The 21,414-nt window shown below is 50.9% G+C and overlaps 1 protein-coding gene across 5 annotated transcripts in view; it reads right to left on the bottom strand.

The window, feature by feature from the left end:
- Window positions 1–597: 597 nt before the first annotated feature.
- MGAT1 (alpha-1,3-mannosyl-glycoprotein 2-beta-N-acetylglucosaminyltransferase) overlaps window positions 598–21,414 on the bottom strand; it is a 41,231-nt gene continuing 20,414 nt past the window's right edge. For 2 of the 5 annotated variants that reach the window (XM_075323144.1, XM_075323147.1), the window contains exons 3-6: window positions 16,006–16,080; window positions 12,269–12,426; window positions 3,450–4,336; window positions 598–2,015 (exon numbers count right to left, since the gene is read on the bottom strand). In XM_075323144.1, the coding sequence (XP_075179259.1) occupies window positions 1,263–2,015; window positions 3,450–4,043 (1,347 nt within the window). In that variant the 5' untranslated portion in view covers window positions 4,044–4,336; window positions 12,269–12,426; window positions 16,006–16,080 and the 3' untranslated portion in view covers window positions 598–1,262. The remainder of the gene's footprint in view (window positions 2,016–3,449; window positions 4,337–12,268; window positions 12,427–16,005; window positions 16,081–21,414) is intronic. The other 3 variants (XM_075323146.1, XM_075323148.1, XM_075323145.1) reach the window with 2 other exon arrangements.

The following is a 21,414-nucleotide window of genomic DNA, read 5'->3' as shown; positions in this document are numbered from 1 at the left end:
GCTTGCAGTACAACAGTCTTCTTTTGAACGATATACCTCCACCTCAATCACAGCTCGGCCACATCAGAGACTGCTAGATCAGCGGTGGCGCTGTGATTGGAAGCATCTGGGAGTGAGGTAAAAGCGCACAATCCCAGAGAAGACTCTGTTTATAGTGCACCTTAGTTCAGAGATTTCACATACTGCGCTCCGAAAAGCAACAAATGTTAATATCTTTGTAACAAAGCGAGACACCGCAAAAAGGTAAAGGGCGTCAGAATCAGAGACGCTTAGCCATATTTATAAAGGTATTTAACTTGTCAGTTCATCAAAAATTCAAGTCCTCTGATGACTTCTGAATCCTGAGATTGAGCAAGACAGAATCTCAGTTTCTTCATATTTAGACTCTAAACATTTTTTTTTATCAAGTTCCATGCTGATTTATCCATCTGTCACCTTCTGAGGATTACAAACATTGAGGAGATGCCTCCACCAGCCATACTCCGGAGACTTTGGAATAGGTCGAGTACAGAACGTGGTTTCAAAGATTGTTCAGTTTGGGTCAGGAGACTTGCGGACAGTCTCATTTATGCCTATGAGGCGGCTGATTTTGGGGCAGGAGATGCACGGCTGGTCTGGGAAATCTTGGCCTGTACTCGGCCTTAGGCCACTGTACAAAAAAAACCCCTAAAAATATACAACAGCTGAGAACACAAGGTCATCAATAATACACAGATACAGTTTAGGACACTTAGAATTATACATTCAAAATTTTTTTTATAAGCAAAAACAAAAACATCCACACACTGTATATGTGCAAAGACATCCATGTTGTAGTTTGCCTCTAGGACGCAGACTCATTTGGCTATAAAGGTCACTTTATTGAGGTGAATTAATTTACGGAAGGAGACGTTGAGGACGTTGGCTCCCTCCGATGCCAGGAACCATTGTTGGCGGAGACGATCTCTTCCTGAGTGCGCAGTTGTAGATGTGTAACCACAGTGAGGTCCCCAAACTGCCGGTCATCTCTGACTGCCCGAAGTAGTTTCTGAATTCCTTCATAACGCTTCTGCACCGTCATTCATAAAGCTCGCGTAGGTGGTGGGTCATGTTCCACCACATCTCGCGCAAGCTATAAGCTTCCTATCGGTGCAAATTTCATCATAGTAAATAGCACCTAAACATTTTGGACCCTCTGAACCTCTCACAGAAAAAAAATAATCTTTAATTCCCTGTCTCACTTTTTTTTTTTTTTTTTATGTGTTCTCCTAAACTTGGAGAAACTATGTCCATGATGGATCGTACCCTCCCCAGTTTTGAGGAGGTGCCAAAAACACTCTTCTACCCCTATGAGTAAAAGAAACAGCTCCCATGTACGCTACACGGGCCACCCCTGACTTCAGGTCATCCATTACGCCAAAGGCTCTGGCCAAAGCCTTAAAAGTATCTCTCGTTGTGTATTCCACCCTTACCGTCCTACCACCGGGCACTTGCCCTTGAAGAACTTCTTCTGCCCGAACTTTGGGTGACCCATAAACTTGTTCCACAAACCAGGGGTCATACTTTTCTTTTAAGAGGTATGAAAGGTCCATCTTTGTGAAGGCCACTGAATCCTGGTTCAATTTGATAAATCTCAAATGCTGGTCAAAAAACTGACCTTGGCTGACACCTTTCCTTCCAAATGTTCTGGTGCGAGGCAGTTCCGGCCGCACACATGCCCTACCGAGTCTCTGCTCAGGCCGCCTGACCCAATCATCCCAAAAGGCTGCTGGCCACTTGGGTTCAAGTTCTTCCCATAGCTCCCGAAGAAGCAGCCACCCAAGGCCTGGGAAAAAGTCAGAACGGTGAAGGATGGAGCTGCCCTTGGCGTCCACCAGGGCCTCCTTCCCATTATCATTCCAAGCAGAGACGCACCAGAGCGAGGGATCCTTAAGGAGAAGGTAATGTGTACTGAGGAAGTATTCATAGAAATCTGGAGCCACTTCCAAATCATCTTCTACTACGATGACAGACTTGTAACCCAAGACCTTAAAGATCTGAAAAAGAAAGGAGCGTGGTCACCGGTTGTCCAGATTTAGCCAACTTTTATAAGTAACAAGTCCCACTGATACATCAAGAATCTATAGAAAGACCTCTCATTGGTGTTAAAATACTGTATGGTGAACACAATTTACATGAAGAGCACCTTCTGCCCAAGTTATATCTCCTACAGGCTGAATTATACTCCAGAGCTTCATTCTCAATGCTCCTGGTTTCAGAAGTGAAATATCTGTGTAGTTTGGTACTTTTATGATTCTATATCATTAGCCTAAAATCAGAGAATGATCCCCACCCTCGTTATTGAAGTATAGGCAAAGTTCTCATGATTGAGTCCAGCTTGTTTCTGAAAGCAGCCGACAGAGTTGTGATTACAGCTCTGGAGTATAATGACTGGACAGGAATAAGATTGAAACACTTTTACAGAGTAACTGGTCCCCAAATATGAAAATGTTGCAGTAGCCTTATGGCATTGAGATACAAAAAGGTGCAAAAGTTTTAGGCAGTTTTGGAAAAACAAGGACAAAGTAAGAATGCTATAAAAAAAAAATAGAAGTGTTAATGCAAAATGATTGAAAAGAGAAATATTAATCCCCCCAATATTTGGAGACAGCCTTTTCAAAACAAAACAGCTTCAGAGTAAATATACATTAGTTACTTTGCAGACCGTTTTTGATGGACCTCAGCAAGGAGATTGTCCCAAACATCTTGGAGACCTGACCACAGATCTTCTGTGTATAAGGCTGTGCGGATCCTTCTGTCTCCTAATCCTAGGCAGATGGGATGACAAGAGATCAGTGCTTTGTGGGGGTTGGATCATCATTTCAGGGGGTCTGTAGGGGCCGGTTCATCACCTTCTTCTTAATGACAATGCACAAGCCTCATAAACAGAAGATCTGTGGTCGGTTCTCCAAGATGTTTGGAACAACCTGCTGCCACGATCATTCATAAACTATGTACAAGTGACAAAGAAAACAGTGTAAAGTAAACATAGTACAGATGGGAAAAACATAAATTAATGAATACTCCCCCTCGCTAATCCCCGTGGCTCCAATGCAGACTACTCTAGTGGGACAGGAAGTGATGACATCCCGTTATTGGTCACCTGACCATTGAAGTGTGTGATTGGTAGTCGTCCAGTGACTATAACTGGATGTCATCAGAGGACCTCCAATAAGGTTTAATTTCAGTCAATTGACTGTCAGCCAATCACGATGGTAATATGCCAACACTTACTGAGATGAGAAACCCCTTTAAGAATTGGTCAATCAGACTTAAGTCATTATTAATGGATGGGGGACGATATTGGTCAAAGAACTTTCTATTAATACATTCTGGTCGGAAGAAGCTGAGGATTCACTGCACGTGGGGGAGATTGTGGTAAAGAAGGTAAGGGATAAATACAAAGCTGCATATACAATACTTAGACGTACCTGGTTAAGTGCCCATCTATAGTGCCTGGAGATTTTATAATAGCCCTGAAACTTTCTGTGTTCTGGGGGTGCAGGCACCTCGGAGAGGTCAGGCTGACTGATGTGAGTGATGGCATCTCCGTAGGAGTCAATAACTCTTGCGGTTTCGGCATGGCCGCAGTCCTGGCTCACAACGATAGGAAACTGCTCTGCCGAGGGCCGGTACTTGAGCAGGGAGTCCAGGCACTTCCTCACGGAGGGCCGGTCACATGCTACGACGAGAACTGGAATGACTGTTGACTGCAAGTTAGAGGCCACAGGTGTTGGCGATTGAAGAGAGGCATTGAAAAGCCGCTGAGGCAACTCGGGTCCACGGGCAGCATTTGGCGGTGCGGGCCGGCGGTTCAGCAGCCCGCTGTAGTGGTGGATTTGCTGAAGAAGCCCCTTCTGTTTCTCTAACTCTGCTTCTGCTTCTTCAGCTAGTCGGATTACATGTGCCGTAAGGTCTGAAGTGTCAGGAGCCCTTGGGCGGCTCATGAGGTAGAGTAGAAGAATGGCATTCCATGAAATGAACAGGGCCGCCCCCCAGGCCGCCACGCTGACCTTGCGCGGCATTCCCCTGGGGGGTCCCGGTATGTACTTAGATGGGCGAGCTCTCGAAGCGATGGTCGTGCACCTTTCAAAGGACTGAAGATTCGCTGTTTGACCCTTGCGTTTGCCGATCTACAAATGCACCGGTGGCCCAAAGAATCGGGAAATGTTAACCGTCTGTATCTTATGCAGAGTAGATGCTAAATACACCATCAAAAGGAGTCTTCACAACAGAAATAATATTGACATCCTCCACATCTCAATGTCACAGGATTAGATGGATCGTCTTCAAACAAAGCAACGTGACATCCACCGACCTGTAGGGAAAAGTGAAGAGATCAGGATGACAAATAGAAACTAGGTAAACTAGTCAGACAAGGATGCAGGGGAGACGTTCACGTTACCGCAGTCCTGTTTGTATGGAGCCACTAATACGGCCATCAGCATTGACTACCGGCCAAAATAGGTAGAGCAAGCGAGGGATGACATTACTAATCAGGTCACATAATCCATCAGTCACTCAAGAGTTTATGACCAGTAATCCAACTAAGTAATCTGGGCAGTGACCGAGGTACGACGCACCTCCTGCCTCCATCATCTACGCATTTCGTAGTAACTATTAGGCCACATTATCCTCGGCGCTGGGCGGCCGGTCCAGTTTAGCGAGGACCAGAGACGTTGCCATATAAACTGACATTATACCCTCACGTCGTGGGAATGTCGTCCTGCAACTCAATCCCGAATTACAGAGCATGGAAATGAGTTTAAGAGATTAATGCAGCAGTAATTGGCCCGGTCTGAAGTCAACGACCGCGGGTCCCATCCTCTGGCACGTAAATCACAGTTACTTTAGTAATGAGGGGAAAAAAATGCAAATTATGACGGAAGTCACCGAGCAAACAAGAGAAAGGCTTCCACACGTCATCTAATGATACAAGACAGTACAGCACTAAAGTGAGTACACCCCTCACATTTTTTGTACATTATATTCTTTCATGGGACAACCTTGAAGATCTGACACTTTGATACAGTCTACAGGAGACAGTGTACAGCTTGTATAACAACCACTGGCAACAAAACTGAGTACACCCCTAAGTGAAAATGCCCAAATTGTGCCCATTTAGACATTTGCCCTCTCTATGTCATGTGACTCATTAGTCTTACAAGGTCTCAGTGTGAATGGGGAGCAGGGGTGTTACATTTGGTGTTCTCTCTCACACACACTCTCTCATACTGGTCACTGGAGGTTCCGCATGGCTACTCATGGCAAAGAATCCTCTGAGGATCTGGGGAAAAAAAAAAAAAAATTGTTGCTCTACATAAAGATGGTCGAGGCTACACAAAGATGGTTACCACCCTGAACCTGAGCTGCAGCACGGTGGCCAAGACCATACAGAGGTATAACAAGACAGGATCCACTCAGAACAGGACTCACCACGACTGACCACAGGAGCTGAGTGCACAAGCTCAGCGTCATATCCAGAGGTCGTCTTCTCAAAATAGACGTATGAGTGCTCTCATCATTGCTGCAGAGGTTACAGGGGTGGGAGATCCACCTGTCAGTGCTCAGACCATACGTCACACACTGCAGCACGTTTGTCTGCATGGCTGTCATCCCAGAAGAAAGCTTCTTCTAAAGATGCTGCACAAAAAAAAAAAAAAAACGCAAACAGTTTGCTGAACACAAGCAGACTAAGGACATGGATTACTGGAACCGTCCTGTGGTCTGATGAGACCAAGATAAACTTATTTGGTTCAAATGGTGTCAAGTGTGTGGCAGCAACCAGGTGAGAAGAAAGACAAGTGTGTCCTGCCTACAGTCAGGCATGGTGGTGGAGGGTCATGGTTTGGGGCTGCAGGAGTGCTCTCGGCTGTCAGGCTACAGTTCATTGAGGGAACCATGAATGCCAACATGTCCTGTGACATATGGAAGCAGAGCAGGATCCCCTCCCTTCATATTCCAACATAACGACCCCAAACACCTCCAAGACGACCACTGCCTCGCTAAAGAAACTGAGGGTAAAACAGCTGGATTGGCCAAGCGTCTCCAGACCCAAACCCTATGGAGCATCTGTGGGGCCTCCTCAAACAGAAGGTGGAGGAACGCAAGGTCTGTAAAATCCACCAGCTCCGGAATGTCATTATGGAGGATGAAAGAGGATACAGTATGTTCTGTAAGGGTCTAGTAACCTCCATATGCCCAAGATATTTAAAGGAATGCTTGATAATAATGGTAACCACACAAAATATTGACATTTTGGGCAAAATTTGTCCATTTTAATTTAAAGGTGTACTCACTTTTGTTGCCAGCGGTTTAGACATTAATGGCTGTGTGTTCAGTTACAGCACACCAAATTTACACTGTTATACAAGTTGCACACTGACACTGCACATTGTATCACAGGGTCAGATCTTCAATGTTGTCCCACGAAAAGATATAGTAAAATATTTACCAAAATCTGAGGGGTGTACTCACTTTTGTGATATACTGTATACATGGCAATAAGAATGGTGGTCTCTTGGCATTTGTTACAGGTACGGTATTTTATCATCCTCAGAAGATCAACATTCCTGTAATTCAAATCCTACAACTTAAATTTTTCACTTAAATGATTAAATCTTTCATTAAATTGTTAGTTACTTCCCAATCCCCCAGCCATCACTGGTTCATTAATTACTCTCTCCCCTTCCCCCAGCCATGGGTGGTTTATTTGTTGCCCTCTCCCCTTCCCCCAGCCATCGTTGGTTCGATTGTTGTCCTCTCCCCTTCCTCCAGCCATTGTTGGCTCGTTCGTTACACTCTGCCCTTCCCCCAAGCAATGGGTGGTTCATTCGTTGACCTAGCCCCTTATCCCAGCCATCGTTGGTTCGATTTTTGTCCTCCCCCTTTCCCCCAGCCATCGTTGGTTCATTCGTTGCCCTCTCCCTTTCCCCCAGCCATCGTTGGCTCATTCGTTGCCCTCTCCCCTTCCCCCAGGCATCGTTGGTTTGTTCGTTGCCCTCTCCCCTTCCCCCAGGCATCGTTGGTTTGTTCGTTGCCCTCTCCCCTTCCCCCAGGCATCGTTGGTTTGTTCGTTGCCCTCTCCCCTTCCCCCAGGCATCGTTGGTTTGTTCGTTGCCCTCTCCCCTTCCCCCAGGCATCGTTGGTTTGTTCGTTGCCCTCTCCCCTTCCCCCAGGCATCGTTGGTTTGTTCGTTGCCCTCTCCCCTTCCCCCAGGCATCGTTGGTTTGTTCGTTGCCCTCTCCCCTTCCCCCAGGCATCGTTGGTTTGTTCGTTGCCCTCTCCCCTTCCCCCAGGCATCGTTGGTTTGTTCGTTGCCCTCTCCCCTTCCCCCAGGCATCGTTGGTTTGTTCGTTGCCCTCTCCCCTTCCCCCAGGCATCGTTGGTTTGTTCGTTGCCCTCTCCCCTTCCCCCAGGCATCGTTGGTTTGTTCGTTGCCCTCTCCCCTTCCCCCAGGCATCGTTGGTTTGTTCGTTGCCCTCTCCCCTTCCCCCAGGCATCGTTGGTTTGTTCGTTGCCCTCTCCCCTTCCCCCAGGCATCGTTGGTTTGTTCGTTGCCCTCTCCCCTTCCCCCAGGCATCGTTGGTTTGTTCGTTGCCCTCTCCCCTTCCCCCAGGCATCGTTGGTTTGTTCGTTGCCCTCTCCCCTTCCCCCAGGCATCGTTGGTTTGTTCGTTGCCCTCTCCCCTTCCCCCAGGCATCGTTGGTTTGTTCGTTGCCCTCTCCCCTTCCCCCAGGCATCGTTGGTTTGTTCGTTGCCCTCTCCCCTTCCCCCAGGCATCGTTGGTTTGTTCGTTGCCCTCTCCCCTTCCCCCAGGCATCGTTGGTTTGTTCGTTGCCCTCTCCCCTTCCCCCAGGCATCGTTGGTTTGTTCGTTGCCCTCTCCCCTTCCCCCAGGCATCGTTGGTTTGTTCGTTGCCCTCTCCCCTTCCCCCAGGCATCGTTGGTTTGTTCGTTGCCCTCTCCCCTTCCCCCAGGCATCGTTGGTTTGTTCGTTGCCCTCTCCCCTTCCCCCAGGCATCGTTGGTTTGTTCGTTGCCCTCTCCCCTTCCCCCAGGCATCGTTGGTTTGTTCGTTGCCCTCTCCCCTTCCCTCAGTTTTTTCACTCACATCATTGAACTTATAAACTGTTAATTGTTTCTTCCCACCCTCCCTTACCAATCATCAAACCAATCATTGCTCTCTTCCCCTCTAGCCATCGTGAACCCCATTGCAGCCCTTTTTTCCCTCTATCATGGGCCACATTGTTGGGCCTGGTCGTTGCCCTCTCTTTTCTAGCCATCATTGACCCACTCATTGCAGTCTATCCCGTCAGCCATCATTGGCCTGAATGTGGCCCTCTCTCCCTTCAGCCATCGTTGGCATGAATGTTGCTCTCTCCATCTCTAACAATCATCGGCCCAATCGCTGCCCTCTCCCTATAGTTGGTTCAATCATTGCCCTCTGTTCCTCTAGCCATCGTCGGACAGATCGTTGCCCCCTTTCCCTCTAGTCTTTGTCAGTCCATCATTGCTCTCTCTCTCTAGCCATCATTGGCTTGATCGTTGCCCTCTCCCCCTCTAGCCATCGTGGGCCCCATTGTTGCCCTCTCCCTATAGTCGGTTCAATCATTGCCCTCTGTTCCTCTAGCCATTGCCCTCTCCCCCTCATCGGCCCAATCGTTCACCTCTCTCCATTGTCGGCCCGATCATTGCCCTCTGCCCCTCTAGCCATTGTTGGACCGATCGTTGCCACCCCCTCCCTCTAGTCATTGTCACCCCATCGTTACCCTCTGCCCCTCTAGCCATCATTGGTGCACTCTACCACTGGTTCAATAGTTGGCTTCTCCCCCTCCCTTTAATTTTGCATACAAGATACGATCGGTGTCAACTGACCAAATTATACATGGACATCCTCTATAATCTGCACCTCACACTCCTGTCTCCAAGACTTCTCATGAGCTGCACCAATTCTCTGGAATGCACTACCCATGACAATTTGCTTAATTCACAATACCCACAGTTTTCAGTGTGCCCTAAACACATTTCCTTAGACTGGCCTACCACCTCACTTAGTAACTATTCCAGTTAAAATATTATCTTCAAAAGTCTGGTCCTTTTTATCATCGGTTTACACCCTCCAGGCACTTAGTCGCCCTCTAGTCGTACTTGTACACATACTGACAGGCTCACGCAGTGATATGTGAATCCCCCAATATATAAAGCGGAGTGTGTGTATGTACAGTATGTGGGTATGTACAGTATGTGGGTATGTACAGTATGTGTGTGTGTCCTCTAAAGGAATTTGCACTGTCGCATTTACAATCACAAAATTTTGCAGATACTCCATGTGACTCAGGGAATGTCATAGACTATGTTTTGAGAGAATAATTTTAACCCCGTGCTTTACAGTTATTCGCTAAAAAACCTGCCTCCATTAAAGTCAATGGAGCTGGGAGCCACACTGCAGCCAGAACTTCAGGAGAATGTGCAGCCATGCCCTTGAATGGAGTGTTAGCCTGTCACAATGCAGAGGGGGATAGAGAGACAGGCGGGGGGGATAGAGAGACAGGCGGGGGGGATAGAGAGACAGGCAGGGGGGATAGAGAGACAGGCGGGGGGATAGAGAGACAGGCGGGGGGGATAGAGAGACAGGCGGGGGGGATAGAGAGACAGGCGGGGGGGATAGAGAGACAGGCGGGGGGGATAGAGAGACAGGCGGGGGGGATAGAGAGACAGGCGGGGGGGATAGAGAGACAGGCGGGGGGGATAGAGAGACAGGCGGGGGGGATAGAGAGACACACAGGTAAATGCAGGCAAAGACAGACACAGACAAAAGAGACAGAGACAGGGAGAGAAACAGAGAGACAGTTACTATCCCGGGCACTGCCGGGCACTGCCGCTAGTTTATTATATTGATGGCCGGACCAGAGAACACAATTTATATCATTTCCTAATCCTCATAGACTGTATCTTGTGAGCGGGACTCACTCCTCTTGTATCTGGTGAAATGTCTGATGTTGTCTGTACGTGTCCCCTCTGGATTGTACACTGCTGCGGAATATGTTGGCGCTATATAAATGATAATTAGTATTGCTGTATCGCCAGACATGGGTGCTCTATACTCCTCAACAAGAAGTTCGGAGATTCTAAGTCTTCTGATGTATCCGGTTGTTTTTCACATCTGCCGAGCTGTGGTCTGGAAAACTGCCAAACCGAGCAGACCGTTCCCTGCGAGCAGGTGCAGAAAGACGAGGCGCAGTATACCTGACGCCTCGTTACACCGCTCCATTCAGAAAAGAAATAAGACCATGAAGAGTCAGAGCCGCGGCTGGATCCGCTCAGAGCCGCGGCTGGATCCGCTCAGAGCCACTGCTGGACCCGCTCAGAGCCGCGGCTGGATCCGCTCAGAGCCGGAACCGCACAAACCGACACATGCTCCTCTGATAAACCAGACGGACGGCGGAGATTATTCAACGAGAACTAAGAAAGAACAAACAATAACCAAACTACTGCATGGAGAACTCAGCCGCCCGGACGCATCTCACCCCTCCGGACGCATCTCCCCCCTCGGACGCACCTCAGCCCCCCGGACGTACCTCAGCCCCCCCGGACGCACCTCACCCCCCCGGACGCACCTCAGCCCCCCGGACGCACCTCAGCCCCCCGGACGCACCTCAGCCCCCCGGACGCACCTCAGCCCCCCGGACGCACCTCAGCCCCCCGGACGCACCTCAGCATCTGTCGCTACCTGACATTCTTGTATCCGGGCACTACTTCCTGACCCCGTCCTCTCCGCACCTTGGATTAACGACTCTTTTAATAAGAGATTAAGCGTTTTTAAATAGCAGGTTAGCCAGATTACAGAGGAGCAGCGGAGGGCGACGCGCAGAGCCAGGTGACCATGTGATCGGGCTCCGCCATATGGAGACGTGCGGACACCGAGCGAGTCAGCAACTACCAATAACAGGAAACTGGGCAGGAAGGGCACAGTGCACACGGCCGCACACATCGCAGCCTCTCCCCGGGGGCCGGGAACTACAACTCCCAGCAGATCCCTACAAGTCATTGTGCGGAGAATGAGACAACACAGCCAAATCTTCTCCTTCTTGTACAGGGGTCTTCTAGGACGACGCAAGTAAAGGGGGATCCGGCAGAGGAGGCTGACAGTCCGGTGCTGATTTCTCGCTGACACAGCGCCCTCCTCTCCCACAGGCCGTGTCCGGTACTGCAGCGTACAGGAGAATGACTCCTCGGTCAGGTCAGACCCGGCTCTCATTTGTTTCTCCTCAATCAATACCTACAATTGTAGGACCATGAGGAAATGCATCGGCGGCAGATCCCACCTAACTTCTGCGGCAGATCCCGCCTAACGCCTGCGGCAGATCCCGCCTAACGCCTGCGGCAGATCCCGCCTAACGCCTGCGGCAGATCCCACCTAACGTCTGCGGCAGATCCCACCTAACGTCTGCGGCAGATCCCCCCTAATGCCTGTGGTCACATACAACAAATCCTGCAATCCTAAAACAGTCCTGACCTGAAGACCCCACAGAACAATGTCTCCACCAGCTTTAACCCCTTATACACAGCTGTTGGCCGTCTGCCCTCTACACCGGGGTCTGCCAGCTTTAACCCCTTATACACAGCCGTCGCCCGTCTGCCCTCTACACTGGGGTCTACCAGCTTTAACCCCTTATACACAGCTGTTGGCCGTCTGCCCTCTACACCGGGGTCTGCCAGCTTTAACCCCTTATACACAGCCGTCGCCCGTCTGCCCTCTACACTGGGGTCTACCAGCTTTAACCCCTTATACACAGCTGTTGGCCGTCTGCCCTCTTCACCGGGGTCCGCCAGCTTTAACCCCTTATACACAGCTGTTGGCCGTCTGCCCCCTACACCGGGGTCTGCCAGCTTTAACCCCTTATACACAGCTGTCGCCTGTCTGCCCTCTACACCGGGGTCCGCCAGCTTTAACCCCTTATACACAGCTGTCGCCTGTCTGCCCTCTACACCGAGGTCCGCCAGCTTTAACCCCTTATACACAGCTGTTGGCGGTCTGCCCTCTACACCGGGGTCCGCCAGGATCAGGGGCACACGTACATGGCAGGACAGCGGCTGACAGATGCAGGAGAGTGAAGGCGACAGAAGAAAGGAAACTGCAGAGCTCAGAAGGGATTTAATAAAGAAAAAACTCCAGGAAAAGGAGAGAAAGAGCGAGAGAGCGAGAGAGCGAGAGAGCGAGGCAGGAGAGGAGTGCAGCGAGTACCCGACCTGTGGGGCTCAGCCTCGCCGGAGCAGCGGCTCACAACTTTCCTCACTTCTCCTCGTCTGGTGACAGCTCCTCGCCTCCTTCCTTCTTCCTCTTCTCTCCTCCGCTGGGTTCTTCGCTCTCAGACGCCGGCGTCTTCCTGCAGTGTTCAGGAAGTCAGCTGAAAAAGCATTAGATTACAGTCACCGGAGAGCGCCGGCCCCAGAAGGCGGTACTCCCATCATCCACTCCAAGAGGGACACGCCACAGCCACAGCACGCCAGCCAGGTGTGCAAAGTGCACTGCGTGTATATAGCAGAGCCGACCCGCCGCACGTATACAGCATATGGCAGAGCCGACCCGCCGCACGTATACAGCATATGGCAGAGCCGACCCGCCGCACGTATACAGCATATGGCAGAGCCGACCCGCCGCACGTATACAGCATATGGCAGAGCCGACCCGCCGCACGTATACAGCATATGGCAGAGCCGACCCGCCGCACGTATACAGCATATGGCAGAGCCGACCCGCCGCACGTATACAGCATATGGCAGAGCCGACCCGCCGCACGTATACAGCATATGGCAGAGCCGACCCGCCGCACGTATACAGCATATGGCAGAGCCGACCCGCCGCACGTATACAGCATATGGCAGAGCCGACCCGCCGCACGTATACAGCATATGGCAGAGCCGACCCGCCGCACGTATACAGCATATGGCAGAGCCGACCCGCCGCACGTATACAGCATATGGCAGAGCCGACCCGCCGCACGTATACAGCATATGGCAGAGCCGACCCGCCGCACGTATACAGCATATGGCAGAGCCGACCCGCCGCACGTATACAGCATATGGCAGAGCCGACCCGCCGCACGTATACAGCATATGGCAGAGCCGACCCGCCGCACGTATACAGCATATGGCAGAGCCGACCCGCCGCACGTATACAGCATATGGCAGAGCCGACCCGCCGCACGTATACAGCATATGGCAGAGCCGACCCGCCGCACGTATACAGCATATGGCAGAGCCGACCCGCCGCACGTATACAGCATATGGCAGAGCCGACCCGCCGCACGTATACAGCATATGGCAGAGCCAACCCGCCGCACGTATACAGCATATGGCAGAGCCGACCCGCCGCACGTATACAGCATATGGCAGAGCCGACCCGCCGCACGTATACAGCATATGGCAGAGCCGACCCGCCGCACGTATACAGCATATGGCAGAGCCGACCCGCCGCACGTATACAGCATATGGCAGAGCCGACCCGCCGCACGTATACAGCATATGGCAGAGCCGACCCGCCGCACGTATACAGCATATGGCAGAGCCGACCCGTCGCACGTATACAGCATATGGCAGAGCCGACCCGACGCACGTATACAGCATATGGCAGAGCCGACCCGACGCACGTATACAGCATATGGCAGAGCCGACCCGCCGCACGTATACAGCATATGGCAGAGCCGACCCGCCACATATACAGTCATATGAAAAAGTTTGGGCACCCCTATTAACGTTAACCTTTTTTCTTGATAACAATTTGGGGTTTTGCTATTTCAGTTTCATATATCTAATAACTGATGGACTGAGTAATATTTCTGGATTGAAATGAGGTTTATTGTACTAACAGAAAATGTGCAATCCGCATTTAAACAAAATTTGACCCGTGCAAAAGTATGGGCACCCTTATCAATTCCTTGATTTGAACCCTCCTAACTAGTTTTTACTGACTTACTAAAGCACTAAATTGGTTTTGTAACCTCAATGAGCTTTGAACTTCATAGGCAGGTGTATCCAATCATGAGAAAAGGAATTTAAAGGGAACCTGTCAGCAGAAATGTCCCCTAAAACCTAACAGATTCCCCCTCTGCAGCTCCTGGGCTGCATTCTATAAAGGTCCCTGTTATGATTGTGCCCACTTTCTGACCGAAAAAAAGTGTTTATAAAGTTGTACCTTTTTGGCTTCTGATTCTGTAAATCCGTCACGGGGGCGGGTTGCCTGATGGCCGTTATTCTGCCCCCTGGTCCTGTATGCCGCCCCCATCGCTGATTTCAATACTTCTGGACGCCGCCCACTGCTCCAGCCATCCCCGCGCATGCCCAGTGCCCATCTCTCGGGGATGAGCACTGTGCCCAGCGTCACGTGCACGCAGGGTTAAGATTATGGGCGGTGCTGTGATGTTTATTCCTAAGCAACCGCCCATAATCGCGGGACCGCGCTTTCGGTGTAGTCACTGCTCCGCGCTCTTCCCATCTATTTCCTGCCTCGGGGCAAGATGGGAAGGAGGCGAAGTGAGGTCAGCAGCAGCGCGCTTGCGCAGAAAGAAGCAGGCCGAGGGGGAAAGCGCGGTCCCGCGATTATGGGCGGTTGCTTAGGAATAAACATCACAGCACCGCCCATAATCTTAACCCTGCGTGCACGTCACCAGCGGTGACGCTGGGCACAGTGCTCATCCCCGAGAGATGGGCACTGGGCATGCGCGGGGATGGCTGGAGCAGTGGGCGGCGTCCAGAAGTATGGAAATCAGCGATGGGGGCAGCATACAGGACCAGGGGGCAGAATAACGGCCATCAGGCAGCCCGCCCCCGTGACGGATTTACAGAATCAGAAGCCAAAAAGGTACAACTTTATAAACACTTTTTTTCGGTCAGAAAGGGGGCACAATCATAACAGGGACCTTTCTAGAATGCAGCCCAGGAGCTGCAGAGGGGGAATCTGTTAGGTTTTAGGGGACATTTCTGCTGACAGGTTCCCTTTAAGGTGGCCACTTGCAAGTAGTTCTCCTATTGGAATCTCCTATGAAGAGTGGCATCATGGGCTCCTCAAAACAACTCTCAAATGATCTGAAAACAAAGATTATACAACATAGTTGTTCAGGGGAAGGTACAAAAAGATGTCTCAGAGATTTAAACTGTCAGTTTCCACTGTGAGGAACATAGTAAGGGAATGGAAGAACACAGGTACAGTTCTTGGTAAGCCCAGAAGTGGCAGGCCAAGAAAAATATCAGAAAGGCAGAGAAGAAGAATGGTGAGAACAGTCAAGGACAATCCACAGACCACCTCCAAAGACCTGCAGCATCATCTTGCTGCAGATGGTGTCAATGTGCATCGGTCAACAATACAGCGCACGTTGCACAAGGAGAAGCTGTATGGGAGAGTGATGCGAAAGAAGCCGTTTCTGCAAGCACGCCACAAACAGAGTCGACTGAGGTATGCAAAAGCACATTTGGACAAGCCAGTTACATTTTGGAAGAAGGTCCTGTGGACTGATGAAACAAAGATTGAGTTGTTTGGTTATACAAAAAGGCGTTCTGCATGGAGGCAAAAATACACGGCATTCCAAGAAAAGCACTTGCTACCCACAGTAAAATTTGGTGGAGGTTCTATCATGCTTTGGGGCTGTGTGGCCAATGCCGGCACCGGGAATCCTGTTATAGTTGAGGGTCGCATGGATTCAACTCAGTATCAGCAGATTCTTGACAATAATGTGCAAGAATCAGTGACGAAGCTGAAGTTACGCAGGGGATGGATATTTCAGCAAGACAATGATCCAAAACACCGCTCCAAATCTACTCAGGCATTCATGCAGAGGAACAATTACAATGTTCTGGAATGGCCATCCCAGTCCCCAGACCTGAATATCATTGAACATCTGTGGGATGATGTGAAGCGGCTGTCCATGCTCGGCGACCATCAAACTTAACTGAACTGGAATTGTTTTGTAAACAGGAATGGTCAAATCTACCTTCATCCAGGATCCAGGAACTCATTAACAGCTGCAGGAAGCGACTAGAGGCTGTGATTTCTGCAAAAGGAGGATCTGCAAAATATTAATGTCACTTTTATGTTGAGGTGCCCATACTTTTGCACCGGTCAAATTTTGTTTAAATGCGGATTGCACATTTTCTGTTAGTACAATAAACCTCATTTCAATCCAGAAATATTACTCAGTCCATCAGTTATTAGATATATGAAACTGAAATAGCAAAAACCCAAATTGTTATAAAGAAAAAAGGTTAACATTAATAGGGGTGCCCAAACTTTTTCATGACTGTATACAGCAGAGCCGATCCATCACATATATACAGCAGAGCCAACCTACCGCACGTATACAGCAGAGCCAACCCACCGCACGTATACAGCAGAGCCGACCCACCGCACGTATACAGCAGAGCCGACCCACCGCACGTATACAGCAGAGCCGACCCACCGCACGTATACAGCAGAGCCGACCCACCGCACGTATACAGCAGAGCCGACCCACTTCATATATATGGCGGACCCTGCAGAGCCGACCTGCCTCATTATATATACAGCGGACCTGACAGAACCGACCTGCTGCATGTATACAGCAGCCCCGTCGCACCTGTAGGACCCCTTAATGGGCGATGCTGCATGTATACGGCCGCCCCGCCGCACCTGTAGGACCCCTTACTGGGCGATGCTGCATGTATACGGCCGCCCCGCCGCACCTGTAGGACCCCTTACTGGGCGATGCTGCATGTATACGGCCGCCCCGCCGCACCTGTAGGACCCCTTACTGGGCGATGCTGCATGTATACGGCCGCCCCGCCGCACCTGTAGGACCCCTTACTGGGCGATGCTGCACGTATACGGCCGCCCCGCCGCACCTGTAGGACCCCTTACTGGGCGATGCTGCACGTATACGGCCGCCCCGCCGCACCTGTAGGACCCCTTACTGGAAGATGCTGTGTGAAAGCAGCAGTTACCGGCGGTGATCGCCGGCTGACATTACACACATTTGTAAGTGTCCTCGGGGGAGACTCGTCCGGTCTGAAGAGAAGAGCTGAACCCATCTGTGCTCCTCCAATCCCCGAACCCCATGCACTGTCCACCACTGATCTATGGTGGCAAAACCAGTCCCCACCCCCTCCCCCGACTCACAAGAGTTTTCAGTTTTTTAATTCTTTTGCAAAATAAAAAAAAATTAAGGATCTTTGCTAATTTTGTTTTTCTTTCACCTTGCAACATTTAGGACAGTCTTTCCTATACAGTATATGATATGCAAAAGGCCCAGTCCTCAAAAAAAAAAATAAATAATTTTTTTACTCAACTCCAGAAGATGATGCATTTAGCAAAAATTGACAAATACCAAAATGCTGCAAAACTGCAACAATCCCAGTGTAAATGCAGACATTAATATTGTGCTGTAGAATCTAAAGCCACATTCTGCCGGGAACAGAGGAAAATAATAAAAATATCCTTCTGCCCGCCATCTGTGATCCGAGAGTTCTGCGGGATCAGATCTGTGATCAGGATTGTGCCGCCAGATATGGAAGTCACAGGAGTAACATATACAGATACTGTGCAGCCAAGATACAGCCCAAGAGCACGACCGGCCCCGATAACAGCCCGAATACTGGAGAGGAGGATCCAGCTCTGCCCCTAGAGACAGACCAGTAATGACCCCATCACACAAGAGCCACAGATGACCAGGCAGGACGCCACAGCACCAAACACCATGTCAGGACCAGCCCCAATCACACACACAGTGGTCAGGATAAGAAGACACGCCACAGCACCAAACACCATGTCAGGACCAGCCCCAATCACACAGACGGTGGTCAGGTTAAGAAGACGCCACAGCACCAAACACCATGTCAGGACCAGCCCCAATCACACAGACGGTGGTCAGGTTAAGAAGACGCCACAGCACCAAACACCATGTCAGGACCAGCCCCAATCACACAGATGGTGGTCAGGAGTCATGGTGTATACTGAGTATATTCCCAATCATAAACACCATGTCAGGACCAACCCCAGTAACAAAGATGGTTGTGAGGAGCACAGCTCACACACCGGGTGTCAGTGGTGTCGGCACAGCTCATACACCGGGTGTCAGTGGTGTCGGCACAGCTCAAACACCGGGTGTCAGTGGTGTCGGCACAGCTCATACACCGGGTGTCAGTGGTGTCGGCACAGCTCATACACCGGGTGTCAGTGGTGTCGGCACAGCTCATACACCGGGTGTCAGTGATGTCGGCACAGCTCATACACCGGGTGTCAGTGATGTCGGCACAGCTCATACACCGGGTGTCAGTGGTGTCGGCACAGCTCATACACCGGGTGTCAGTGGTGTCGGCACAGCTCATACACCGGGTGTCAGTGGTGTCGGCACAGCTCATACACCGGGTGTCAGTGGTGTCGGCACAGCTCATACACCGGGTGTCAGTGGTGTCGGCACAGCTCATACACCGGGTGTCAGTGGTGTCGGCACAGCTCATACACCGGGTGTCAGTGGTGTCGGCACAGCTCATACACCGGGTGTCAGTGGTGTCGGCACAGCTCATACACCGGGTGTCAGTGGTGTCGGCACAGCTCATACACCGGGTGTCAGTGGTGTCGGCACAGCTCATACACCGGGTGTCAGTGGTGTCGGCACAGCTCATACACCGGGTGTCAGTGGTGTCGGCACAGCTCATACACCGGGTGTCAGTGGTGTCGGCACAGCTCATACACCGGGTGTCAGTGGTGTCGGCACAGCTCATACACCGGGTGTCAGTGGTGTCGGCACAGCTCATACACCGGGTGTCAGTGGTGTCGGCACAGCTCATACACCGGGTGTCAGTGGTGTCGGCACAGCTCATACACCGGGTGTCAGTGGTGTCGGCACAGCTCATACACCGGGTGTCAGTGGTGTCGGCACAGCTCATACACCGGGTGTCAGTGGTGTCGGCACAGCTCATACACCGGGTGTCAGTGGTGTCGGCACAGCTCATACACCGGGTGTCAGTGGTGTCGGCACAGCTCATACACCGAGTGTCAGTGGTGTCGGCACAGCTCATACACCGGGTGTCAGTGATGTCGGCAGAGCTGCCGCGTTGCTGTTCCAGAACTTTCTAGATTCTGCAGGTGTCGGCTAGGAACCTATTGGGTTCTTCAGGAGAACAGAACCAGCGCTGGGTCCTGAGAGCGGTCAGGTGGGTGTGATTGAGGCCCGGCATTGTCTCCTACGGCCGCACAGCTCTGTGCACTTGGACTGTGGACATTTTTCCGCCTCGTTCCTGGAACCAGAGCAAAGTACAGACTGTGACCAACGTCCAAACAACGTCTTTATGAGCTGCAGCCGGTGGATGGAGCCGCGGCTCTGGACACCGCCCAAAACCAGTCCAGTAACTGCACTAAAAATAAAGAGGACACTGCGCAGGCCGCCACCGGAGCCACGGGCGGTCAGAGACCCAAACTACAGTGTTACATCGGGTTAACCCCTTCTCTCACCAAGCGTCAGTCCTCGCTGTGGTCCTAGCGTTCTCTTCATGAAGCAGGAGGCCCAGGATGAGCAGGCAGAATACGCACCAGCAGAATGAAGATGCATACGTAGATAATGCACAGCGCCTCTGCACAGCGCCTCTGCACAGCCAGCTCAGCTGAGGGACCATATACAGGCAGTTTCCATTACACTATGACTTTGGGGGGCTCTCACAAGGTGGTCCTTGTAGAAGACAGGACCTGAGATTTTAGGATCAGAGGCGACAGAGATGACGTCAAATCAACGCAAGACAAAATTAATGGAAATCTGCAGGAAGGTCCCCAAATATCCCACCAAACTGCTGGAGGAATCGAGCAGCGCCCCCCGCAGGAATCACTGCCATCACACACAGTCTCTATACAGAGGTGAAGGGTGAGGTCCGGTCTGAGTCACTGACTAACCCACCGCTCATAAAAAGTCCATAGAGACAGACACAGAGGACGAAAGAGTCAGGATTTACATTTTATGGGGTCACACATACAACGTACAACACCTGCTCCCCTCATACAGCAACATGAGAGAGGATCTCACCACAAGCACGGGAGCAATCAGCGGGGGATTACAGCCGAAATGTGGAGAAACAGGCAGGATCTCATCATGTATCTCTGTATACAGGGAGCTCCCCCTAGTGGTGGCTGCAGACAGGATCTCATCATGTATCTCTGTATACAGGGAGCTCCCCCTAGTGGTGACTGCAGACAGGATCTTATCATGTATCTCTGTATATAGGGAGCTCCCCCTAGTGGTGGCTGCAGACAGGATCTTATCATGTATCTCTGTATACAGGGAGCTCCCCCTAGTGGTGACTACAGACAGGATCTTATCATGTATGTCTGTATATAGGGAGCTCCCCCTAGTGGTGGCTGCAGACAGTATATTATCATGTATCTCTGTATATAGGGAGCTCCCCCTAGTGGTGGCTGCAGACAGGATCTCATCATGTATCTCTGTATACAGGGAGCTCCCCCTAGTGGTGACTGCAGACAGGATCTTATCATGTATCTCTGTATATAGGGAGCTCCCCCTAGTGGTGGCTGCAGACAGGATCTTATCATGTATCTCTGTATACAGGGAGCTCCCCCTAGTGGTGACTGCAGACAGGATCTTATCATGTATCTCTGTATACAGGAAGCTCCCCCTAGTGGTGGCTGCAGACAGTATATTATCATGTATCTCTGTATATAGGGAGCTCCCCCTAGTGGTGGCTGCAGACAGGATCTTATCATGTATCTCTGTATACAGGGAGCTCCCCCTAGTGGTGGCTGCAGACAGGATCTTATCATGTATCTCTGTATACAGGGAGCTCCCCCTAGTGGTGGCTGCAGACAGGATCTTATGTATATCTGTATACAGGGAGCTCCCCCTAGTAGTGGCTGCAGACAGGATCTTATCATGTATCTCTGTATACAGTGAGCTCCCCCTAGTGGTGGCTGCAGACAGGATCTTATCATGTATCTCTGTATACAGGGAGCTTCCCCTAGTGGTGACTGCAGACAGAATATTATCATGTATCTCTATACAGGGAGCTCCCCCTAGTGGTGGCTGCAGACAGGATCTCATCATGTATCTCTGTATACAGGGAGCTCCCCCTAGTGGTGGCTGCAGACAGGATCTTATCATGTATCTCTGTATACAGGGAGCTCCCCCTAGTGGTGGCTGCAGACAGTATCTTATCATGTATCTCTATACAGGGAGCTCCCCCTAGTGGTGACTGCAGACAGGATCTTATCATGTATCTCAGTATACAGGGAGCTCCCCCTAGTGGTGGCTGCAGACAGGATCTTATCATGTATCTCTGTATACAGGGAGCTCCCCCTAGTGGTGGCTGCAGACAGGATCTTATCATGTATCTCTGTATACAGGGAGCTCCCCCTAGTGGTGACT

This window comes from Anomaloglossus baeobatrachus, chromosome 9 (assembly GCF_048569485.1).
Source record: "Anomaloglossus baeobatrachus isolate aAnoBae1 chromosome 9, aAnoBae1.hap1, whole genome shotgun sequence".
Classification (NCBI taxonomy): domain Eukaryota; kingdom Metazoa; phylum Chordata; class Amphibia; order Anura; family Aromobatidae; genus Anomaloglossus; species Anomaloglossus baeobatrachus.
Note: the sequence above shows the minus strand (reverse complement) of the source record. Positions and strands in the feature narration are given on the sequence as shown.